The 26,165-nt window shown below is 44.1% G+C and overlaps 2 protein-coding genes and 1 long non-coding RNA gene across 7 annotated transcripts in view; 2 read left to right on the forward strand and 1 right to left on the reverse strand.

Annotated features, from left to right (window-relative positions):
• The window catches only part of CYP39A1 (cytochrome P450 family 39 subfamily A member 1), a 37,267-nt gene extending 30,470 nt beyond the window's left edge, over window positions 1-6,797 (forward strand). For all 3 annotated transcript variants that reach the window (XM_066635346.1, XM_066635512.1, XM_066635431.1), the window contains 2 exons: window positions 2,091-2,178; window positions 3,870-6,797. In XM_066635346.1, coding sequence (XP_066491443.1) covers window positions 2,091-2,178; window positions 3,870-3,941 — 160 coding nt within the window. In that variant the 3' untranslated portion in view covers window positions 3,942-6,797. The remainder of the gene's footprint in view (window positions 1-2,090; window positions 2,179-3,869) is intronic.
• Window positions 6,798-16,050: 9,253 nt separating this feature from the next.
• Window positions 16,051-25,166, reverse strand: LOC136658980 (uncharacterized). 2 transcript variants are annotated; one of them, XR_010794819.1, is made up of 3 exons: window positions 25,091-25,166; window positions 19,059-19,186; window positions 16,051-17,748 (listed from the first exon to the last, which is right to left on the reverse strand). It is a non-coding gene; the product is annotated as an uncharacterized lncRNA (long non-coding RNA). The 2 variants fall into 2 exon arrangements; XR_010794817.1 differs by having other exon boundaries at window positions 19,059-19,143; window positions 25,091-25,154.
• Window positions 22,161-26,165, forward strand: part of RCAN2 (regulator of calcineurin 2) — a 60,347-nt gene continuing 56,342 nt past the window's right edge. Inside the window, exon 1 of one of the 2 annotated variants that reach the window (XM_066635638.1) lies at window positions 22,161-22,459. In XM_066635638.1, coding sequence (XP_066491735.1) covers window positions 22,373-22,459 — 87 coding nt within the window. In that variant the 5' untranslated portion in view covers window positions 22,161-22,372. The remainder of the gene's footprint in view (window positions 22,460-26,165) is intronic. The other variant, XM_066635892.1, reaches the window with a different exon arrangement.

A 26,165-nucleotide genomic window follows, 5' to 3' on the forward strand; every position in this document is an offset into this window, starting at 1 on the left:
TCAGAAAATGTGACATTTTAGTTGGGGGTATGAAGATTACTTCATAACACAGGTTAGCATTCCAGCTAACAATTTTCTTCTGCAAACTAGCCAAGAGTGTTTGCAAAGTGGTGTTGTTGTTTTTTTTTAAATGATTCAAAAATTGTTCACAACCCACCAAAAATCAGCTTGTGACCCACTGGTCACAGTTTGGGAAACACTGGACTATATTGCTTGTACAGTATTGTTGTGCTCAGCAGGCTTGATAAATGCTATTTGAACATGTGAAGATTGAAAGTGATGCTGTGTCTAGCTGTCGAATTTTGCAACTCTCCCACCTCCTTCTTTGGTTGTGGAAAAGCATTTTGATGGCAATTGATAAAAGTTTAGGAAATTGTGTGTGGTGTGAAGAAAGTGAATATAATGAAATATTTGTTCCTCTCTTAGTATGCTACAACTCAGGGTTGTCCACTGAAATGGAAGGGCAGGAGATTCAGAACAACAGGAAATACTTTCTCACACTGCTTTGTTAATTTATGGCATTCTCTGTCACCAGATGTGGTGATGCTTAGATGGCTTTAAAAGGGGATTGGACAAATTCAGGGGAGCCAAAATCCATCACTGGCTACTTGACATGATGACTTTATGCTACTCCAGGCGTGGAGCCATTATAATGCTGAATACTATTTCCTGGGAGCAAGAGTAGGGAAGGCCTGTTGTCTTCATTTCCTGCTTTTGGACTTCCCAGTGGCATCTGGTTGGCTTCTGGGGGAAACCGGATGTGGGAATAGATGGGTCTTTGGTCTGATCCAGCAGACCTCATGATTGGCTGAACTCACTGACCCGGTGGCGTAGCTGGAGGGGGGGCTGAACGCCCAGAGCGGGCAAGCGGCCCCTCCCTTTGGAGCCATTCCTCGCGGGGGGTGCCAAATGGAGCCATACGGAGAGATGAAAATTTGATTTCATGTTGTCATACAATGCTGACAACAGAAACAGAAAAGGATATAATGTTGACAGAAAAACAGGGAGCCTGGTCCAAACCACTGCCAGGTTAATGAACTGTTGATTTGTTCTGCTGCAGTGGTTCTCACACATTTAGCACCAGGACCAACTTTTTATAATCTTTCAGGATCCACCAGAAGTGATGTCATAACCGGAAGTGACATCAGCAAGCAGGAAAATTTTTAACAATCCCAGGCTGCAATCCTACCCACACTTACCCAGGAGTAAGTCCCATTTACAGTCATTGTTAAAAGAATATACATAATAGCTTGTTAAAAGTACAGGTCTGTAACATTTCCCCAAGTGCAGTCACCTACCATGGGAGCATCAAGTCTAATAAATTAAAAATACTGAAATGATTGGGGACCCACCTGAAATTGGCTTACGTCCCACCTAGTGGGTCCTGACCCACAGTTTGAGAAACACTGATCTACTGGAAAGCTTTCTGTGTTGTAAAATATAGTCAGCGCAGTTGGAGATTGAAAACAGGAAATCAAACTTTTCCCTCTTTAGTTTTATACTATGTAGTAGGTATCCCAAACTTTTGTGTAGAAGCATATGGTGAGCGTATTCTGGAAGGAGTATTTGCTTGAGTGAGAATTTCCTAGTGTGAACACCATTTTCATTCAAAGAAAGAGCTTCTTTCAACAGTGCACCAGGATGCCAATGCTCTGGATGCTGCCTAACATATCATTTATGAAGCTAGATTGCTAGACTTATTGAGGGACTTTCTGAACCTCTTCGTGCACCTACAGCTTGTTGGCCCAGACTTTCTTTTTTACCTTTTATGCTGTGGCTGAACATTCATTTGGAAATGGAAGTAAGGGTGCAATCCTAATTCCTTATATCAGTGCTTTCCAGCACTGGCACAGCAGTGCCAATGGAACATGTGCTGCATCCTGCAGTTGGGTGTTATTCATGGAGACCTCCTCAAAGTAAGGGAATGTTTGTTCTCTTACCTCAGAGCTGCATTGCCCTTATGTCACTGCAGGAAAGCACTGACATAAGGGGTTAGGATTGTGCTCTAAATTTACAAAGGATTGCAATGACTAAATAATGACACACATGTGTTCAGCACTGGAGAGATTCCTGTTTTCTCTCTTTTCTAGGTGGTTTGCTATCATGGAGATTCAAATGCTTATTATTTTATTCCTTTACAAATATGAATGTCATCTTTTGGATCCACTGCCAAAGGAGGTAACGCATATATGATGAGAAAATTTCTCTTTGTTATGAAACTTTATTGTCCATCTCAATTGTGGATACAGGTATTCACTTGTATCTGCGGGGGATCCTTTCCATAGACCCCTCCCCACCCAGAATAGGGAAACCATGAATATGGAGATGCTTGTCTCCATGTGCTCATTAACATGAAAAAGAGCAGTGGTTCCCAAACTCCCATAAGGGAGTTGGGAATCTGTTAAGTATCTGTGTGGGTGAGGAGTGGGGCTTCAACAGTGCTGCAGTTTTCTCCAAAAACCATGCTTCAGATTAGAGATAAGGGCTTTTTACATGAGATCAGAGGGGGCTTGTGAACCTCCAGGACCCTGCAGGAGGCCTGCGCTGCACCCCGGTAAGTAAAAAAGCCCCTTGGCAATGGCAGTGCCCCAGTTGCTGCAGCACTGTCACTGCCATTGGAGCAAGGCTACTTTCCTTAAGGAGAAATGCCCTGCTTCCAGTTCCCCTAGTGAATCATGACTCACAACCCACCAGTTTGGGAACCACTGATTTAGAGGCTTGCTCCAGTGAAAAAGGTCTTGCTTAATAGCGTCACTATAAGCATGCAAGTTAACTGCTTCCTATTTACCTCAATCAATTTTTTTATATGTCCAGGCCTGAGCATCTCTATAAGGTTGTATGCTTATAGGAACCCTGTTAAGAAAAACCATTTTTACTGGGGTGAGCTTCTAAATCACATAAATGAGCACTTGCAGGGAGAAAATCCAATGATAACTGAATCTGCCTTTTCTTATGTAACATTTATCTTTTGTGGATAAATCTGTGGAAAAGTACCTATGAAACATTTTGAACAGGAAGGATTCTTTTACATATGGTCCTCAACAGAATACTAGGTTGAAGCTAGCCTGAAAGTCTAGTCCAATCTGGTTGGTGGGGTACTTAGGACTTTAAAATGTTTAAGTTTTGGATTGCATCCATAGGCTGCAGTCCTGCATCCAGTTAGGCAAGTTAATTCCCATTGGAATCAGTACATTGATGAGGAACAGGGCTGTAGTCATTGAGTGCTGTCTCCCTCTGTGGAATTAATTATTTTTTTTAATGTGCATCCATGAATTGGACCATTATGTACCCACCTTTGAGTACGTCAGAGTAACCGTAGGATTTTTCCTTTTTATTAAGTTATAGCAGATTTTATCCTCATAGTTAAAAAAAAAAATCCCTAAATTGCATGTGCTCTGCAAAATATTGGTGATTAGTACATACAAATCTGGGATGCAGCCATGCCTTTAAATGTGAAAGCTTAAATAAGCTGCACTTTTGAATGCCTGAGATATCAGCTTTGAGCTGTGTTAGAACAGAGTAATATGTGGGAGGTTGCAAGAATAAACAGCTATAACTAGAATAGTGAGCTGTAGACATTGCCCTTCCTCCTTTCCCTTCTGTACATACATTGCACTCTCTACTTATATTGTATCTTGTGAGAATTTTAACTGTAATCTGCTTTGGGAGCCAATTTTTATTGAAAAGTAGAATATTAAATAAATAAATAAATATTTTACATGTACTTCGTGTAGTATAGCAGAAGCACTGAAAATGGATGATAAAATTCCATTTTGGTTTCATCTGTACTTGCATCCTCAGTAAAACAGGCTTGTATCATATTCATAGAGATAACCTAAATGCTCACCATTACTTTTCTGTTTTTGCAGAGCCCCCTCCACTTAACAGGAACTCAGCAGCCTGAGGGCCCCTGCAGAATTCGGTATAAACTGAGAGCATGAAAACGATCAGTGGTTCCCAGCCTCATGCCCAGTATTTGTGGCTGCCAAACTGAAAAACCATTGATTTCACACAAGTCACACTGAAGATCATGGTGACAGTGTTGGCCTTTTCTTCAAGTCTTGCCAGTTTAGCCTCTGCCAATCTATCACTGTGATTTGCTGCTTTTGAAGATCATGCAGTGATATCCTCTCCTCTGCATATTTGTTGGGATGTACCTTACCACTCCCCTGGCTTCCTCTCAACTGTCAATTCAGACCATAATGCCTGGCTTGTGTTCTTATACTTTAGCAACACCCCTGCCCTGCCTCTCCTGTAATTAATTTTCCTTTTGTGAAGTGCAGGCTGTTGATCCAATCTGTCTTCAAAGTATTATCCTCCCTTCTCTCCTCTGTCACTTCTGTACTCTCCTAGCAGCCAAACTAACTACCCCCCCCCACGCCATTGCAGCCATACCAATTGAGTACATACTGCATCTTGTGGTGAGGCACACCTCTTCACCTCTACCTTGTGAAGAAGTATCCTCAATGCAAAGGAATACTTCTTCCCAACCCTGTACTGCCCCAATGGACCCATTTTGCTGGTGTAGGTGCAAGGAGGGTAAGGGTGTAGGAACAGACTCCGGTACCGGCATAAGTTGCTGCTCCCCTATTGACCTCTCACCTGTTCTCTCCCTTTCCAGACACTCCCTGTTCCTCCCGCTCCTCCTAAACTAGCTTACCTGCAGTCCTGCATGTAGCTGGCTGTTGTAGCAGGCCACCAACAGTGCAGCTGTTCCTCTGTTGTAAAGCCTAGTTAATGATTGGACTATTAGACAGCGCAGTTTCCACCTTAAATGTTCCCTGTCTCCAACTCACTCTTTTCATTTGCTAACTTTGCTCTTGTTGTGCTGCTGAACACCTCTGGAGGAGAGCAAAAGTGCTAGCCAACTACATCCACTATAAATTCATCTTCTCTTTGTCATCTACCTGGCAAAACAACATTGCCACACCTCCCTATCTACATCAATTACAGTGGGCCTGATGTATCTGCAGATTTGGGACCCACAGATTTCATTATCTGCAAGTTCCCGAACCTGCAGGTCATACCCACATGGACCCTGCAGATCCCCTCATCTCTGGAGGGTGTTCTGAGGACTGGGATGGCAGCATGTGAGGGCTTCTCCAGACTTCCAAAGACCTTAAAACGTCACTTCCGACTTTTACAAAAAACTGGAAGTGACCTTCTAAGGCCTCCTAGAGGCCTTAGAAGGCATTCTGAGGGTGCAGCCGCCCTGGCCCTCAGGACATGTCCTCACCTCCAGAGGATTACAGGGCCCCTAAACTCACAGATTTCATTGTCCACAGGTTTCCTTATTTGCAGGGGTTTCTGGAACGGAACCGCTGTGGATAATGCAGGAGGCCCTGTATAGGAAACCTTGAATTAACTTCACTACCTTGATTCTCTCCTAAGGCCTGCCCCACCACCTTTCCTCTCCTTACACTCTGCCCAAGACTTTGCTTCCTTCAGTGTTAGTTTTGAGACCATTTACTCTGATCTCTTCTTCTCCCTCCTCCATTTGCCCCCTGGATCCCATTCTCCTGATTGCCATCTCCCTTGTTCATTTCTCCACTCCAATCAGCTTGTCTGTATCTCCTTGGGCTCCTTCCCTACTACGTTCAAACATGCCACTGTCTCCCCTATTTGCAAAAAAAATCCTCCCTCCCCAGTTTCCCTTCTACACTTTGCCTCCAAACTCCTGAAATGTATTTCTGCTCCCACTACCTTGATTGTCCCCCGCTTCTTCTCTTGACCCATAGTCTTGATACTGTAGTCTTTCGAGACTGAAGGTTGCCAACTTCTCTTGACCCCCTCTAGTCTGGCCCCAATCCCCAAAACTACTGTCATGGAAAATAGCCGATCTCTTCACTGCTGAATCAAGGTCTGTTCTGACCTCATCCTTCTTTGCCTTGCTGCTGCCTTTGATACCGTTGACAACTCCCTGTTTGCTTTATCCATGATTCTGTCCTCAATTGTTGTCTTTCTATCTAATTGCTGTTCAATGATTCCACAATGTCTCTTCCTCCTTTCTGTTGAGGTTGCTCAGGATTCTGTTCATGGTCCCTTGCTATTTTCTTCTGCGTGCTTTGCTCTTTCAGCTCCACCACCCTTGACGGTCTGAAGGTTTCCTGTTCCCAGACAACTCAGTCCATTCTCTCTTCCTGCTTCTTATGCTTGGGGCTGCCTCTCAGAACATCTATAGGATGCTTCCTCACTAGATTCCTTCAATCTCTTCTTAAAATCCACCTTTTCTGTGAAAACTTTGGTACTAAGCACCATATCCTCTCCCGCATTGTAACTAAGCTACATATAAGTAATTGAAACCATTACATATCCATTCTCTGCTTACCCCTGCTTCCGTCCTTCTTTCTTTCTTCTGTTGTCTCCCTTGTGTCAATTAATATCTGGACAGTGAGTCACTTGGGGCAGGCACCTGTCTTTTCACTCTGTATAAAATGTTATGCAGATTGATTACACTTTATAAATAAAATGCTCTGCTTTGTTGCTTCATGTGTCGTCAAGCAGCTAACAATTTGGAGTCTGAAAATTAAGAACTTTAAATATATCTCTTAGCCCATTTATTTTTATACCATACCAATAGCTTTAACTTTGGGACTTGTTTACTAAAGGAAGGACTAATTTTTTTTTAATGCATCCATGCTTTGTGGACTCAGTTCTTTTTCTGTTCTGATGTGATTATGCTTGAAGACAGTTCATGAAGGGTTAGCAACTTTGAACTGAACAAAGGCAAATGTGCTCACAATTCACCTATGTCCCACAGCTGTATGAATGGTGGTGGAACGCTAACAGGGTATACAATGCTGCTATGAATATTTACTTTTGAATACTCTATTAAAAGTATTTGAGGGAAATCAAATTTGTAGGTATAAAACATTGTTAATGGTACTGCATCATCAGTGAGTGACTAGTTGTATGATCCAAGCTGTGAGTATGATTTTTAGACTAAATAAGTGCTTTATGGCACTTTTGCGACACTCCTGGGCAAGGAACATATGCTGGCCTTAAGTCATGTTAGGATTGCACCCTAAATCTCTCAGAATCATAAAGAGGGGAGAGGAAATATGCAAGTGCTCTATTTGAATCACCATCACAACTGAGGATCAAGGGAGGGAGTCAACTGTGGTGGTGAAATGGACACCTGGGCAGTGACAAATGGAAGATCACTGTTTGGGAAGCAGAGCCAATATTAGTCCCTTACACTGTTCCTGAAATAAATTCCAATTTCTCCTTTACTGTAAATAGGCAGTTGGAATGATATTTAGGTAACTAAGGGCACAATCCTAACCAACTTTCCAGCACTGGCATAGCTGTGCTGCATCCTGCAGTTGGGGGGCAGTCATGGAGGCCTCCTCAAGGTAAGGCAATGTTTATTCCCTTACCTCAGAGCTACATTGCCCTTATGTCAGTGCTGGAATGTTGGTTAGAATTGTGGCCTAAGAGTTCAATCCAAAGGATGCGCTCGGTCAGAGCAAGTCCTTTGTACTGACCTGGAAGGATTGCAAATGTGCCGTAAAGCACGTTTACGCTCGAGTTGGTTGGGCTGGTGCAGGGATGCATGCTGGCCCGTGGTGGACAGATTCAGCCTTCGTGCCGACTGAGCCAAGTAAGTTCACAGCAGCCAAGCTTGACTGGCATGGAGCCCTGGGGGGTAGGTAGGGTGGAGAGGAGGTGTTTTGGGGTGGAAGAGGGTGAGCAGTAGGCAAGCCTGTTGGTGAGTGGGTGGGGAGTGGGAGGCAAAGCCAGGACCCAACGTTTATGCCAGATCCTAGCCCTATTCCTGGGCAGTGCAGAGTGACTGTGCTGGTGGTGCAGATCCAGGCAGACCCATTGGGGCCACTATAGCCCTCCCCAGGGTAAGGGGAATGACCACAAAGATATAAAGGCAGCAGAAAGCCTCAATAGTGTACAGGCAGGACACCTGGCTGAACTGAAGTGCCAGCCTCGACTAGAGATAAAGGGGTGGGGCTGCAGGAGCAGCAGAGAGGGCCTCTTTGACTCTTTTCAGGCTGGCAGATTGGGCAGCATTGTGTTTGTGGCCAATTTGAATTATAAAGTTGGCTGGAAGAAACTGAAGGAGGTCTTCAGCATGGCTGGCATGGTCGTCTGTGCAGACATCCTTAAAGACAAAGATGGCAAAGGTCGAGGGACTGGCATTGTGACTTTTGAGCAAGTGATTGAAGCTGTTCAGGCCATCTCCATGTTCAATGGGCAGTTGCTCAAACTCCCATATGGGAAGGAAGGAAAGCCAGAATGCACTGGAACAAGAGCTGCTACTGCAGAGAGAGAGAGAGAGAGAGAGAGAGAGAGAGAGAGAGAGAGAGAGAGAGAGAGAGAGGTCCATATGACACCACCAAATCCCTTAGGTGTTGCGTCATTACAGTTACTTTTAGGAAGCAGCGTGCTCGGAAGCCTGGGTTCCATAGAAATCCAGGATAAATGAGGTTACAGCTCTGGAGGCAGAAGTGGCAATACATTTCTGCCTTCCTAAGATACTGATTTCTGCATTTGTAGTATTTTCATCTGTACAGTACTAGCTTTTAAGGTTGGTGCTGTTGTTTAGGCAATATAAGTTAACAGATATTGCTTCTTATATAAGTCTTGGAATTATCTCTATTTAGCCACATGGTACAAGTGTTCCAAACAACACAGTCCTGGAACGTGCTGGAATCCCTAGCATGTATTCACTGCTGAAACAGAGACGCCTGCGTTGGCTTGGTCATGTCGTGAGAATGGATGATGGCCGGATCCCAAAGGATCTCCTCTATGGAGAACTCGTGCAAGGAAAGCGCCCTACAGGTAGACCACAGCTGCGATACAAGGACATCTGCAAGAGGGATCTGAAGGCCTTAGGAATGGACCTCAACAGGTGGGAAACCCTGGCCTCTGAGCGGCCCGCTTGGAGGCAGGCTGTGCAAGATGGCCTTTCCCAGTTTGAAGAGACACTTTGCCAACAATCTGTGGCAAAGAGGCAAAGAAGGAAGGCCCATAGCCAGGGAGACAGACCAGGGACAGACTGCACTTGCTCCCGGTGTGGAAGGGATTGTCACTCCCAGATTGGCCTTTTCAGCCACACTAGACGCTGTGCCAGAACCACCTTTCAGAGCGCGATACCATAGTCTTTCGAGACTGAAGGTTGCCAATACATACAAGTGTTCTAAAATAGTGTCACTTGGGAAACATGAAATTGCCTTTTCTTTCATAGTGCACATATCTGAGAACAGCTGAGTAATTCAGTTTAGGTTTTCAGTGCACCACAGCATACAAAAATATTAGCTGAGGAGCAGAACCAACCCAGTCATGACACTGAGTGAAGCAACTGCTTAATGTGGCAAGCAGGAGGAGGTAGCAAATTGACAATGACTGCCCTTGTGTCTGCCCACTGCCCACCCCAACACTTCAACCAGTGCTCCTCTGATCTCATTGTCAAAGAGCAAGCAAGAGGAGGATTGAGGCAATGCAATCCACTTCTTCCAGCAATTGCGGGAATGATAATACAGAAAGCAGCAGCAGGGGATCCTTGTTTTATGGTATTCCAAACAGAATTGCTCCTTGCCCACCCAAGAAGAATGCTTGGTAAATAAGGAGTAAAAAGTGGAGCACCTCCCACCTTCTAGTGGCAGTTCAAGTTCTGGTGCTGCCCAGGGCCATGACCACAAACTGTCACTCCTCGACTGGCCAGGCTGCCCCCCCTCTGCCCCATTGGTTATGCCTGCTGCCTCCTGTCCGGATGCCTTTGGTCAGAGAGGCTGCATGCGGCCTCCCCAAACCTCAGAAGGCCTTGCAAGACCTTTGGAGGGCTGAAAAATTGCATTTTTGGTTTTGGGCTGAAAAGGAGGCAGTGGGCGTGACTAGTGGGGAGGGGGTGGCATGGCTGGGGGATGGCTCTAATGTCACCCAGGATCACTTGAGCTCCTGGACCTCCTCCATACCTATATGTGATACTACCTGCTTGTTCCCACCCAACCACATTCAAACAGGCTGGGCAAAGCACCCTGGGAGTGGAGTCACTGTGAACAGAACCAGGAACAACATGCAGGAAAAAGCAAGTAAAGGTAAGGAGGAGGTAGGGTGCCCTGGGATTGCTGCACTGCACTCCTCTCTCCTCTCCTTGTCTGCCAGGTCAATTCCTTAAAAAGGTGAAGAGGAGGCAGCAGCAGTGTTGGAAGGGCATGTGTGTGCTGATGGACATGAAAGTAAAACATAAACAAAGCTCAGAAAGGGGTGACCCCGCATGGTGAACACACATGGTTCTTTGGATTTTTGGAGAGGCAATCAACAGGCGACAGGAGAATTCAAAGGACTTCTAATGTTTACTCGTTTGCAAACGGGACCTCCACACACATGTAGAGGACCCCGAAGGATTACAATGATGCTGGTTTTATACGGTCTTTTTAGATAGGGGAGGGGGACAAGAGTTCACAAAAAGAGAAAAAATATCCAGGGGAAAATAACATACAGGTAGACATGCAAACAACATTTGGCATGTTATCAGTACAGGATGTTGACCTGAGGATGACAATTCAATACACATCGGCAGTTTGTTTACAGAGATATCCGTTAGAGGGGGTCTGGTACTCTGACTCATCCCTTTTACCCTAACCTTTTTATCCTCATTTGTTGATTGCCTTTATCTGTGACCTTTCTGTTCACCCTTGGAGGCCCATACCACAGTTAACTGGTTCTCTGAGAGGGATAGCTTTTTTGGTCAGAGAAGAGCCTTATGGGTGAACTGGGCATCTTGGGATATTTCCATATTGTGAGCTGGGCATATTGATATCAGGGGGGAGATGACCAAAGGCTGGTAGGGCTATGCCTGCTCAGGCAGGTGATCTGCCAGGACTGCCCATATTGCAAAGCCTGCCTTTCTGCAATTCATCTAGTCAAGACCTTGCTGTTCTTCCTAATAGCCCCTCTCCTCTCTTTTCATTAGCAAAACCTTTTTGTTACAGGAAATTTTCATCAGTGTGTCCAGTTTGCATAAATACCTTGTCTTAATTTTGCCTGCTCATTTCATTTAGCTGGAACAAAGTGGCTACTTAATGATACACCATTGGTTCCCAAAGTCTTCCTTAAAGGAGGGAACTACCTAAGCGATTGTGGGGTCTACGCAGTGCACAACACTGTTGATTGGGGGAGGAGCAGGTGGAGAATTGCAAATGGAGGAGGAGTTGTATATGGAGAACAAATGCATATAAAGTATCATAACAGTGAGGCAAAAAAGTGAATCAGGACAAGGATAGTTATCTGAGTGCTTCTTACATGCCTGGGAGAACATCTGGTTCTGAAGTGTTCATTATCTGGGGTTTATTTCTGTCCTAGTCTGCAGAAGATTTAAGTGCACTTGACATTGTAGGGAAAATGTGTCTGGCTCCAGATCAAGTGGGTGAAAGGAAAACTATCTCTGCTGGTTTTGGACTAATTCTTCAAAAGTGTTTAGCTTCACCATTGCTAATTTTATGAAGATGGACAGATTAACATTCTTCCCAGGCTTGTAAAGACAATCCTCCCAGTTTGTTTTGCTTTTAGTTTGGAAACTCTTTATCCCTTTCTGCACTCTGTTGTGGAAACATTCTTTGGAGCCTTAGGATTCCATCAGTGTGCCTTATTTGATCTGCACACAAGAGGCACTTACTCTTTATCTTTTCAAATAAGGGACTTTGAACAGGCCACTATTCTAAGCATCTTCTAAAGAGCACAATTTTTTGTGAGGGCTTCTCTGAAATGGAATGATGCAAGGGCATTTGGGGCATATATTCAACCCCGCAGTTACTGTTCTTGTCTGCCCACAAAGAAATGCAAATTGTTCTGAATAACAAAAATCCTGCTCAATTACCTCTAGAACTTTTGGGATCTTAGCCCAGGGGTCTAATACAAGGGGTCTTGTATTTCAGCCATATCCTAGACAAGTGAATACCACTATTCCTGATAATAGTTGTGAAGGTATGTAATAGAACATTGATTCTCAAACTCTCTCAGAGTTTGAGCCCCAAGGTTGCAGGGGGCATGGAGAACAGCAGTGACGTGATCTTCAGGATCACGCTGCTGCCTGGGAAGATGGTTTTTTTAAAAAAACATGCCTTACCTGCTGCTGGGGTCCAGAGAGTGTGGGGAGCCCCACGGAGCCTTCTGCAGGGCTCCCTGCATCTTGTAGAAAGTAAAAAAAAAAAAAAAGCTGCGATGACCCACTTCCGGTTTTGTGATCGCAACCTGGAAGTGGGTCACGATAGTTGTTTTTTTTTACTTTCTACAAGCTGTGGGGAACCCTGCTAAGGGCTCCAAGGGGCTCCTTGCACCCCAGCAGCAGGTAAGGCATGTTTAAAAAAACAAAACCTTTCCTCTTAAAGGTAAAGGGGCATTGGTTCTCCAGCTGGTGGGTCGCTATCCACCAGTTTGAGAACCACTATAATAGAAAACTAAAATTGCAGAAGTGTTGTGGCTCAGTCTATCTGTGGACTGCTGAATGGGACTGTGGAACTCCCTGCCACAGAAGTTGGTAATGGCACTTGGACTGGATGCCGTTATAAGGGGATTGGATAGATCTGTGAAGTCCATCTCATGTTACAAGCCATGATGACTATATGATGACATGATGATGCAAAGGCGTGGCAACAGGATACAGGTATCTTGATGTGCTTCCAAAGGCATATGGTGGGCCACTGTGAGATACAGGAAGCTGGACTAGATGGACCAGCAAGGCTCTTCTGCTCATTGGCTCTTGGCCAAACTAGAACACCTAAGCTGCTGCTTCCTCTGTTGCTCAGTAGATGGCAACAGTCTACTCATGCTACTCAGAGGGAAGAATGTCAGAGAAGATCTATTACTATTATTTTGGGATTCACAAACATACATGTGTTCAGGTCAAAGGGGCTTGATGGCTTGCATGCTTGCAAAGCCCTACAAAGCACCTGGCTGCTATTGCTGTTCCCTTCCCGTGTCCCAATACACCCAGACGTTTGCCATGGAGCAGAGGGAGGGCAGTGTTGGCAGGGGAAGTTACAACACTGCTGTCCACTGCCTCCCCTACTCCCTGCTTTCAAGGCACCAAGAAACATACTTTGGGGCAATGGGAAGGGGTTGAGGGCAGCATCAGGTAGGCAATTCAGATCCCAGCAGAGCATCTTTTTACCAACTTATCCCAGCAGCTGCTACAGGAAAATGACACGCTGAGGCTGGCAGACGGTCATGTTCTGACAGTATCTGCTAGGACCTATAGATCAAGACAACTCTGGAAGGAAAGAGGCACTGTGTGGTGGTCTAGAACAGGAGTGCTCAAACCCAGGCCCAGGGGCCATTTGCAGCCCTCGAGGACTCCCAATCTGGCCTGTTGGGAACCCCCAGTCTCCAAGGAGCCTCTGGCCCACCAGAAACTTGCTGGGGCCCATGCTGGCCTGCCACACCTGCTCTCAGCATGAGGGCAACTGTTCAACCTCTTGTGTGAGCTGTGAGACGAGGGCTCCCTCCACTGCTTGCTGTTTCATGTCTGTGAAGCAGCAGCGGCAGCAAAGGAAAGGCTGGCCTTGCTTTGTGCAAGGCCTTTTATAGACCTTGAACTACAGCAAGACTTTCATTCATTCATATAAATTCCATCTATAATATATTCATTTATGCAAATTTATTCAAATTTGAAATGTTACTTATTTTTTTCCTGGCCCCCCACACAGTGTCAGAGAGATGATGTGGCCCTGCTGTAACATGATGTGGCCATGTGTAAACTTAACCTTACTTTAATAAACCAAAATATATTTTACAGGCCTATGTATGGGGTTGAGCACAAAGGAATGGGAGTCAGCTTGTTTGACCTGACTGCTCAGCTTGCTACAAATGTATTCCTCAGAGCCTTGAGATGTGGGCCCCTGAGGAACTGGAAGCCTAGAGTTTGCAAGGGCTGATGTAAGTCCAGGGAGTTCTGGTAAGTCCAGGTAAGTCCTGGCTGAGAGCCAGGGTGGTGTAGTGGTTTGGGAGGTGGACTTAGACCTGGATGATCCAGGTTCAAATCCCCCCTCAGCCACAAAGCTTCCTGGGTGACCTTGGGCCAGTCACTTTCTCTCAGCCTCACCTACCTCACAGGGTTGTTGTGAGGACAAGAAAGAGGGGAGAAGCAGCTGTGTAAACCACCCTGAGCTCTTTGGAGGAAGGGTGGTATAAAAATGTGAAAAAAAATAAATAAAATAAGTCCATAGATCTGTCACGGCTGAGGAACTGGTGTATCTAGGGTAGTCAGAGCTACTGATAAAAAGGTCTTGTTGTCTCAAGAACAGCATACTCACTTGGCCTGATTGGTAATATGTTTAAGCTAACCAGTGTCTAGGCTTGAGAACTTGCACTCTGTAATTGTTTTATTTGGTGAAGAACTGTGCTCTGCTATATCTGGGTTTGTCATGCCCCCTTGAAATTGCATGGAACGGTAGAACTCAAATTAAAAACAGTAGGCTGGACACATAAGCTGAGAGTATGGTTCACATAAGTGTGTAGTCTATCTAAAAACTGGGCATGTACACTCCTGGACCACTGTGAGGTTGGAATGGTGAGCCAGAACTGGTAATAACCAAAGCCTGATGCCTGGGGAGGGCCCAGTAGTTCTGACAAGAAGCTATCTCTTGATATGCTCCAGCACAAACACAAAAAACATCTTTTTGAATGAGGGATGAGTTAACTCCCAGATGGGTAATTGATATCGCCCAGCTGCAGTTTAGCAAATCTGTCCAGCAGTAGATGCACCACTCACCAGCATCGCTAGTGATTGGCCCTCCCAGCTTTAATAGACTAGTTCTTTGACCTGGAAGGTGGGTTCTCCCCAAGCCTATTGGTTTCAGTTCACCACAGCTGGAAACAAGGAAGGGAGCCAATGGCTGCTGGAGCTGTGCAATTTGAGCCCCAAAGATCAGACACTCAGATAACATTCTACAGATAAAGGAGCAGTGAGGGGATGGGGTCAATCAGAGGTTCAAATGAAGAGATGAGTTTATTTAAAAATAAAGGCAAGGCTTTATTTTTACAGTCAGTTCTCATTATCTGCTAGGGTGAGGTTCCTGGAAACCTTAGCAGATAAATAATTCAATTATTACAGCTAATTCACAGGGTTATTACAGAGGCTTACTGCCCCTGAGGCACAAAGTAGCTCATGCCATGGGCACGAATTGGAGGTTGGGCGCAAGAGGATGCGCTCCAATTGCTTCCCCACTTGAGAAGCAATTGAAGCGCATGCGCCCTCTCGGCAGCTGGTTGGGTGAAATCGCTCAGCCGGCTGCCGAGCGCGCCCTCATGACTGCGGAAGCCACTGGAGGGCATCCTCCCTCTCAGCAGGCAGTCGGGCAAAATCACCCAGCCTGCTGAAGAGTGAGAGTTCGCTCTCCAAAGACTTCCCAACTGGGGAAGCCGTTGGGAGCGCATGTGCCCTAATGATGTCATGATGTTGCCATGGGCACCAAAAGCCTCTGGGTTATTAAAATTAATTATTAACAGTATTTATATACTACTTTTCAATGAAAAGTGGTTTGCAGGCAAAAATGACTAATGGCTAGGTTAGGGTACAAGGGGAACCCTGCAGTACCCTTCCTTGCCATCAGAAGAATCCAGCAGAGACCCTCTGAAAGCCCACGGAGTGCAGTAGGAAGTGCCAGAATATCTCTGAATGCTGCAGAGACCTTCCAGAGGCTGCAGAGACCTTCAAAGTGTTGTCCACAACCAGCAGAATCTTCTGCCATTTTAAAGGGGCCACAGGTGCTATTCTGAAGGTCCCTGCAGCCTCCTGAAGGTCTTTGCATAGCAATACCAAGAAAAGATAAGGAGAGAAGGTGGCAATTCAGCCCCTCATGGGCAAGTGAATTCACAGGTAGTGGATTCACATATAAAGAGAACTGTCTGTAAATAAGTTCACTGCCTTGTTATCTGTTCATAAGCATTTTGAAATCAATTTTCAACTGTATACTGCCTTCCAAAGCAACAACAGCTATTCTAGGCACAGGAAGCAAGTGGCTATACAACAACTGATAATTGCAACCACAGCTGTTTGCAGCTGCACCAAACACAAGTGCTTGCCAATGGGTCCGCAGAAGGGAAGGGAGAGCTTAGTGATTCACAGTCTTGCTGGGACTCAATGCAATGGCTTTCTGCTTTCTATCACTGACTAGACCTGTCATTTTCTCTTGACAGAGTGATAAGGCCTCTGGCTTCCCATGCCTTGAGGCATGGCAGTTTCATCTCAAGAAGTTCCCCAGTTTGGCCTTTTAGCAGTACCACCCCACTTTCCAAAGCATTGGTTTCAAATACAGGCCCAGCCTTGTTATGCACAGATTTTTTATACACGGATTTGACTCAACACGAATGGCCCCTGCAAATGAGAAGGAATGCGCTGATCCCTTGAGAAGGGGAAAAATGCACCCCTTTAAAATAGCAGTTTAAAAAATTGCTTTTTACTGTTGCAGAGAGACAGTCATACAAGTGATTACAGGTATAACCTAATTATCCACAGATTTTTCTGATGAGAAGGGCCTGATGAGAAGGGCCTAAATTAAAGGAAAAGGGTCACTTAATAACACCAGAGAAGGCAGCCAGCTGACAATCCATCAATCATTCTCTCTGCGGGCTTCACTCCTCCCTTCCCCTTGAGCGTGTGAACTAAGGCTAAATGGCAGTAATTATCACCTTCTCCATTCTTTCCCCTTTGCTGGGGCTCCTGGTGAAGGGAGAGATCTGCCTCCTAGTAAAGCCAAAGCACCTGGAGACCGACTGATTGCCTCTGTGTGCATTACAAAGGTCAGCAAGGTTGTTTTTAAATCACCAGAGCAAAGAAACTTCATTTTTTAAATTGATTTGCTATAGTGTTTTTTGCCATCCAGTGAGTTCTTGGAACAGAACCCTCATGAATAATGAGACTCAACCTGTATTTCAGAACTTGTAGTTCAGGGTCCTTATTGTGACAAATGCCAAAGCTGGGAAAGACATCAACCCCACCTTTCTGCTCCTGCTGACTAGCTGCCACTCCCATTTTTGAAAGTACTTTCTGCTGGGGATAGGGACATCTACCTCAGCTAGAGACATCCATTACAATGGTTCAAACTGCAGTGGGTTGTCTGCATCACCCATGGCTTAGGATGAGTTTACCAATGCAAAATGTCCCAGCTGTGGGAAGAAGACTCCTATGAGCCTATGGGAACCTGTTATGGTATCAGCCCCAGGCCTGCTGGGAATTTGCAGGCTGGATAGAACCAGGCCCTGATGTCTTGGCCTGACAGCAAAGCATAGCATCATGGGAGTGGCTGATGCAAGACCAGGTCACCAGATACTGTCACCTGGTGTGTCACCCCATGTATCACCCGATGGTGACTCAGCACATCACCAGACAGTAGCTCGCCCTGATTGGCTAACACCAGTATATATTGCAGCCTGAGCAAGCTGCGTTGTGGGAGATGCAGAGTGTGTTGTGTGCAGGAGGTTACGTCGGTGAGGATCATGATTTGTGTACTATCAGAACTGTTTGCTTGCAAGTCTGCTTGGATCTGTAAATATATTGTACATAGTAAAGGACATCTGTGGTGGACATCTGCCGTGTGTCGTCTTTATTCCCGGGAGTGTGTTGCCTGGCCTTGAGCCGCAGATACAGTGCGATTTTGGCTGCTTGCTTACTGCAACAGAACCAGACTCAAGAGGTCTTCTTCCTTGCTCTCTGCTTCTTGTCCCAAGTCCCTTGGCATGGCACTCCTCTGTTGCAGCACCCTTGAGCCAGTTGTATGGGATATGACCCATGGGCTCCACACAGAGGAAGAGGTCAAGGATGTCAAAGAAGGTTATGCTTGTCTTGGAGTGCCCAAAGTGGCTATTGCCCTCCTTTACTGTTTTGTAATTCCTCCTCAGCTTTCTGGCTTTACTCCTCCAAGGGGTTTACTCCTGCAAGGGACATGGGTTTATGATAGCCCATATCCTTGGACTTCTCCAAAATGTAGCATAATTGATTCACATTTTGTTAACATTTGGTGAGAGCTGCCTTGACAGCTTCTTGCTGCCAAATACTGATGAAGATATTCTGTGGCAAAAACTCATGTATTTGTTAAAGATAAGGAAACCCGTGTGGGTTTTGTATCCAAACCTTTACTTATTCTGTGGCAAATATCCATTTTCACATAGGTTTGATCTGGGCCTCAGACATTCAGGCTGCATTCCCCCTCCCCACCATCACCTCCAGGGTTGGCTTAGAAAGAACTGAAGAGTCAGACAAAAGTTCCCTGAGCTACAAGAAAGCTGAACTTGTAAAGAAATTTGATCAATGACTTCTTTTCTAATAGCTCAGACACTTCTAGAAGATGAGTTCAGGATTATTTTTCAAAAATAGAGACAGACTGCTTGCTCAGTCTGCAATTCAATGAAATTTAGGATGGAGGAACAGTAGCAGCTAAGCCAAAGATTGATTTTCCTACAGTTGTTGAATGTGTAGCTGCTTCTCATTTGCTGTGAAATCTGAGTCAATATTTTCTCTAGCCTACAAAATGCTGTACCTTAACTTTTCTAGAAAATTGTTTGTCCTCCTAATTTATGATGATTCTGTCTGTTATCCTTCAAAAAGTCTTGATGTTTTGATAACACAGGCCAACATACATTTTGTTGTCTTAAAAGTTAGACCTACCTGAGTATATTTGGGGTGCTGATTCAAAAAATGGCATCTGTTTTGACCTATCCCATCTAGTTCAGAGATATGGCATAGTCTCATTATTGATTGGTTCAAGCATCCTATTTTTGTGGAAGCCACAGCGTAGGCTTCCTCATGTGGAAGCTGCTTGAACCTTTCACTAATGAGGCTATGCTGTATCTTTGAAACTAGATGCGATACAGCAAAACTGATGCCATTTTTTGCAATCAGCACCCCAAGTTCATATAAAATCTCCATACATTTTGGGGGGAAAAAAATCTGACCCTCGGTTTCCCAGGCCTCCATATTCTAAAACACAGGTATATATACAATTATATATTCTAAAACATAAGTATATATTAGTCAGGGAACTTATTCATTATGATTTTATTGCTTCACGTTATTTAGTAAAAACCTGATTAAAAGTAAAGGATACAGCAGTGGTACTCAAACTTTTCCGGCCAGTGGCTCCCTTGACCCCAGTGGCTGTTGGCCATGACTCCCCATCATGTTCCTGAGGGCTGGAAGTGACATCATCAAACAGGAAGTGGCCAGAAATATTAACTATATTAAATATAATATTATATTTATTATAATATAATATTAAATATATATTAACTATATTAATATTTATATTAATCATATCAATTAAATGCAGATCTTAAAAATATATTATTAATACACAGCGATATACATGCTTTATAAATGATCAGCTGCTGATCACTGTTGGAGACAGGATGCTGGAGTAGGTAGATTTTGTCTGGTCCAGGAAGACTCATTTTTTTTTAAACTTTGTAAGCATACCAATAGAATTGTTTTATCAAATGAACTTTGGGAAAAACCAGTCTGACCAACATTACACATGCACACCCCTGTGGACCCCAATCCAACTAGTCATTTCTCCCATTCTCCTTGGATAGGATTGAACCCTTTATTAATTTAATGAAATTAAATTTTTCCAGCAGCTGGTGGGGAAAACAAAAATAGACCATGAAAATATATCAGAGCTGATAAGGGTTTGGTTAGGAAGCTGATTTGTCTCCTATACTAGGAGATGCACAGCTCAAGCCTATGCATGTCTACTCAGAAGTAAGTCCCATTAGAGTCAATAGGCTTACTCCCAGGAAAGTGTGGATAGGATTGGGCTGGCAATCATCAATGGCTGATAAGTATTCCCTTCAAATAGCAAGATTCATCACTTTAAAAATACAGCCTCTCCTCTTCAGTCAAACAGGATTAATAAATCACTTTCAAAACAGTACCCTTTTTCTGCTCCTGGCCAAGTAAAGTGTGTGCTTGTCTCTTCCCCCCCGCCCCTTTGCCAACTGCATGGAAGCAACTTTAAGACCCCTGGTGACGGGTAAAGTAGGAAGCGTTTTATTTGGGGAGGGGGAGGAAAGCGGGAAGGTTTGGAGATGGAAAGGGGTGAGTGGAAGAGGGAGGGGGCTGAAAAGTGAGTGAAAATTTCACTTTGATGAGAAGTGATCCCAGGCTGGGAACTAGGAACCAACCAGACAAGGATCAGTGAGGGTTAAAGACTGCAAGCTGAGCATGCTCGGTACTTGCCAGATGGGGGATTGGAGAGCTTTGGAAACAACATGCAGCGAACACAGAAGGCAGCAGCCTTGGAGTAGAGGGAGAAGAGATTCTTCTGCTTTAAAAAAACAACGGAGAAGATGGGTTCCTATTCTGCCCAGGGGTGTGACTGTAACATCCCGTGCCTCCCCTTTGAGTTCCCGGTACCTCCCTAAAGAGCCGTGCCTCACAGTTTGAATAACACTAGGATACATGTTTACCCTGGTATCAGCAAATTTAGCACTGTTTCAGTTATCATGGTTCTGCGAATACCAGGGGCAACATTTTAAAAGGTAGGGAAATTGAAGGGGAAAAGACAGAAATAACTTTTGCTTTGGTATTTCCATTTTTGTTGGATTAGTTTTATTTGTATAAAACTAATCCAACTTAAAAGTGGTTTTATGGTATTTTGTCAACCATATTGGTGGTCCCTTAATGGGACAGAAAGACAGAGTATAACTGTTTTAAATAAATGTGTGCCATGACTTCCTTCTCCTGCAATTCTTACTTTACCTCTACATTACCCACCAATCTGTCTACACTGCGTGTGATGTCTTCCACCTTCACACAAGGCAAAATAACTTTCTGTGTATTCAGCATGCCAGTTGCAAGTCTATTGATTGGTCTGCATGAAATGATGGGCTCATCCAGTACCAGAATCTTCCTCCCCGAGGCATACACTTGGCAAGAGAGAATGGTTATGTAACATTTCAAGGATGAATCCCTTCTAATGTCCTCACGCTGCAAGACCCTTATTTTCCATGGCAGCAAAGCAGCTGGCAGTATGAGAGTGGGACTTCTCTGCTATGTCCCAGTAGGCCTCTGCTATATAGCAGGTGTGTGTGTGTATATATATATATATATATATACACACACACACCTCTTCTTCTATATACCAGGTGTGTGTGTGTGTGTGTGTGTGTGTGTGTGTGTGTGTATATATATATATATATATATATATATATATATATATATATATATATATACCTCTTCTTCTTCTCTAGCCGCACAAGCCAATGCATGTCTTTTCGAAAGTAAGGTCCACTGAATCCAATGGGACTTTCTCTCTCTCAGGTAGTGTACATAGGATTGTAACCTAGATTGTAACCTGGAGATCCACTTTGATCTCCAGGGAGTAAACTTGTTCCCTGTGAGCCAATTGCTCATTACACTAATTGAGCACACACCGATCACTTCAGAACAAAAGGCAGGAGAGGGAGGACTACCAGACTCAGTGCAAGGAACTTTATGGCAGGCATTTGGTCTAATAATCATCAGGAAATCTAAGCATCTCAAAAAATTCTACAGGAAATATCCTGTGGGTGGTCACGTTTATGTCATGTGGGGCTCCTGTGCCTTTACTAGCTACATGCAAGAAGGTCTTTGGCAGGTGAACTTGTTTTAGGCATAGCTAGGGGTGTTTGAAAACAGTGGGTTTTTTTACTATGAAGTAAGCCCATTGTGTTACACTTAAACTTCAGTGTAATCCTATCTTACTCATTGGAAACAAAGATCTCTAGGCATAGCTGATGGAAGGAGGAACTTATTATTTGTCATGTAGCTGTTAAAGGCAGAGGAATCTTTCCAGAAAAAGTGATGACAACCCTAGCTAAGGAAGATCAATGTGTCATTGCATCAACCATGATGCTAGAGGGAAAGAGGTGGATAGTTAACTTGAAGAATAAATAGTGATTGTGAAATACTTTAACCTTCAGAGTAGAATATCTTACAAGGCTGAAATACTGAATTATGTAAATAGTTTGCCAACACAGGCAGTCATACAAAACAGCTACAGTGATTCAGTTGCCAGTCAATGCTGCCTAAATTGATTTAGTCTGGGTTCAGATGTGATACATAATCATGTTCAGTTATCTCCAGGCAGCACCCTGGAGCAAAAAGGAAAAAGCAAGGGGGGGAGGGAAGAGGATTTTGCTTTTGCCAGTCTTTGCAGTGATGTCATTACATTGAGAGAATAGATCTGTTACTATGCTGTGCTTGTTTAGTTGAGAATTGTGAGGCACAGAACCGCTCAGAGGAGAGCTCATATCTGCATGCCTGCACTTTTTTTCTCAATGCCATTAGTCCTGAAGGACAATTTTGTGCATTTTGGAAGCTTCTGAATAATACTGGACTCTGTGGCTACATAAACTCTTTGATTTACACAAGGTGCAGGGGATGCCAGCCCATGGCATGGACTGTGATATCACCACTCTGGTTGCCTGTATTGTGGATGTTGAGGTTTTTACCAACCCAGTTATTAAGGTAGGCACCCGCATTCAGTTCTGTAGAGATGCTTTTGATGAGAGTGGTAGGAACCCATAGGAGGTTATTTTAAAAGAAGGCTAGCTATAAAGCTGATAAGATTGTAATATTAGGAGCATATCCACTGGAGTGCTTGAGTCTGCTCATATGAAGGGAACATGGGGACTTAAAAGAAATACAGTAACAGAGTAGCATTTAAATGATATGATATAACCAAACAAGCCCCTTGTTAATGAAATGCTGATTAATTAGCCAAGTCTTGTAAATTGTTGTCCATTAGTCTAATGAAATGAGCTATTATTTCTGCACATTTTGCAGGATGAATGAGGGGGAGGGAAACCTGTAAATGCAGCATGCATGTATATCTTATTTTCTTCCAGTATGCCAAACACTTCTAAATGACTGGGATGTTTTCTTCTAAACCTACAACTCTTTAACTGAAAATTGCATCAATGCAATTTACGTACAAACAGCAATGTGAATGCCTCTGCTAGGCTAGCAGTAGCGCAGCAAAAGTTAGGTGACTTGCATGTGACGTGTTGCATTGGCGCAACTCTTTTGCATGAAAGCTTGAAATGCTTTGCTGCATATTTTTTCTTATGGTTATCTGATGGCTTTAACACAGTCAAGTATGATTTTCCTTGTTTAGCTGCCATAAAACACCCCTATTAATAAATGAAGCCTTAAAAGAGAAACTTTGTGAAGAAGTGCGCAAAGGTTTAATTGTAAAAGACAATGTGATAAGCTTTGTTTAAAGGGTATTTGAAGAAGGCATGATATTTCATCTCAGTTTGAGGATGACAGAAAAAGTAAAGTCAAAAGACTTTTCCTGCCCTGAGTCAGCACATGAGAGCTTAGTTCCAATGGAAGCTGGCTTTGTAGCCCATAAAAGCTGGGCTGTGAATGAATGCCTAACACAGATATGAAACCTGGTTCTAACCTTTCAACTGGAATTATGTGAACACTTGTACAAGCAGAGATTTCTAAGACTACAGGCTGCCCTTCAGTATGTCTGCATTTTATTATTCTTTGGCAGTTTATGCATGTGCTCATGCATTAATGTCTAATTGAATAGGTAGTACTATGTGACCCATGCTTGTATCTTACTTACATACAGTGTTTGAGTATTGTTGAAAGCAATGACTTGGATGTAGCTTTTACAGTCAGTTCTTGTTATACGCATGCACAAGCACATGTATAAACAACTATAGTGAATTTGCAGATACTGAACCATTGATCTTATGGAATCAATAGGGGTTAAGTGCAAAGAGTTCTGCATGGATCTGTTTAAATCACTGGTGGAAGCTTTAGAAGCTTCTCCTGGCCAGTTTAAATGGGTCTGTGCTGGCCGCAGGTGCCTACAGCCTCAGGAAGGTCTCTGCTGGTTCCTCAGTCCAGCAGAAATCTTCCAGAGGCTGTAGGGACCTCCAGAATGGTGCCTGCAATCTGTAACCTCCCCACAAGGCGTATGTCTGCTTTTGGTTTTATGTTGACTTTTCGTTAAAAATGTGGAGCAGGGGGAAGAAGGAGAGACTCGCTGCCCAGCGACCAGAGGAGCAGCGGTGCCAAAAGAACTGCTGCTGCATCCAGTGCTAGCTGGGCAGCTTCCGGTGGGGTAAGAGAGGAAGCCCCACAATGTTGCTACTTAAGTCTGCTCCTGATATTTAGCCAGTGCAGAGTAAAGCAGCCCTGTGTTGAGCTGGGATGCCCGATGTGAGGTTCTGGGTTTGGTGAAGCAGGGCTTTGCGGGTCCTGCCCTGCCTTCTCCCACCAATAAACAGAGTCACTGTATATGGTAGAGATGTGAATTGCTTTGTAGTAGTGCTTCCCAAACTCCTACAAGGGAGTTGGGAGCACTGTAAATTGTTGCGGGGGAGGGGGAAGGCAGTAGCACGATCCCAAGGATCCTGGGCATTGTGCTGCTGCCGGGGATAGGAGTGGGTTTTTTACTTACCTGCAGCCAGCGCTGGAGTCCTGAGGGGTCTGGGGAGCCCTCCACAGGGCGACCCGTGCCTGCAAAAGTCTAAAAAAGGAAAAAAGGGCACTTCTGGTTTTGTTGTGAAAACTGGAAGTGCCTTTTTTCTTCTTTTTTTAGACTTTTGCAGGTACGTGGAACCCTGTAGAGGGCTCCCAGGACTGCAGCACTGGCTACAGGTAAATAAAAAAACAAAACAAAAACCTCCTCCCATCTCCCTGGGGATCGTGTTGCTGCCTTCCCCCCTCCCTGCAAGAGCTGTTCATAGAATCCATGTATATGTTACCACCATTGTGTGAAACTCAGGCATTGTGTAGAATGTACTCTGCTGAATGCTGGCAAAGTATGAAATCGTCCTGACCTTATATATTTTGGGGTTGTATAGAATGCCCAGGTATTCTGTAGAATACCATTCTTGGCAAAGCATTAATTAGGTTTATTTCATTCTGACCTTATATGCTTTCCCTAGGAATTTCCCCAACTTTTGGCCTTTGCCGAGCCACTGCAAGCTCCCAGGCACAGCGTTGGAGGTTTGTAGAGGCTCAGCAGAAGCCGAGACTGGGCCGGGAAGCTGCTGCCAAGTGGCACTCCCCTTCAAGTGGGCAGGTGCCCTACCTGCCAGTTCTTAGATATGCAACTGAGCGGAGTGCACCTACCTGCACTGCAAGAATCTGCAGGAGTCTTTCTGTCATGCCTTCCCATCCACTGGGAGAAGAGGCATAGGACCCAGAGGGTGATCAGGCAGGGAGGATAGAACTAGGAATGGGAGGAGGGAGCAGCCAAGACCAGGAGAATATAAGGAGTAGGCCAGGGATGAGAAGGGGTTGGCTGAGGTCTGGAGGCTGACAGAAGGAGAGGTACTCTCAGAGATGGCTGTCATCATGGATGTCCAGGATGATATCTATCAGTTGGGTAAACACAAGGGATGTTAAACAGCTTTATGACAGATTGCAGTTTTCTGGGTGCAAGAAGCCTCTTTTGGCATTGGAGGACATCCTGATAGATAAAAAAATCTAACTTGGGTCAGCTGCAACACAACAATCCACAGGAACTGGACAAGGATTCTATCAGTGCATGTGTAAGACAAGTGTCAAACTAAGTAATGTTGTGCTAAGAAAAATGTTGTATGCAATTCAAAGTGTCCTTCAAGTTCAGACTGCTGCAATAAACAGAAGACTAAAATGGGGTTGTGTCCATCAGAATATTTTTATTTAGGTTAGGTTTCAGATACTAGTTTATTAATACTAGTTTATTAATAAAAATTCTCATCTCTGTTGTCTGTTATATTTTTTAATTTCACAGGTATCACAGGTTTCAATTCATTAATAAAGTGCCCTTCATTATACTTTGCCAAAAAAAAAAAAGAAAAAAGATAGACATTCTCTAGAATAGCTAGGCATTCTATACAATCTTTAGAGAAGGTATATAAGTTCAGAATGAAATAAACTTCTTTCATACTTTGCTGAAAAATTCTATAGAATACCTGGTACACAATACTAGAGTTTCACACAATGTTTGTAACATATATACAGAACACAATTCATAGAAAGCAGGGTAGATATGGTGGTGGCTTGTGCTAAAAATTCTGTGAATGCACACCGTTAGTCTTGCCCCAAATACTGGGCATAGCATTCTATGTGTAGCATAAGAAATGGCCTATGCTTTCTTGAACGGAGAGAGATAACAAAGAAACTACATCCATTATCCATTAAACAAGCCTTCTGACTTCAT

The sequence above is a fragment of the Tiliqua scincoides genome, chromosome 1 (genome assembly GCF_035046505.1).
Source record: "Tiliqua scincoides isolate rTilSci1 chromosome 1, rTilSci1.hap2, whole genome shotgun sequence".
Lineage (NCBI taxonomy): Eukaryota > Metazoa > Chordata > Lepidosauria > Squamata > Scincidae > Tiliqua > Tiliqua scincoides.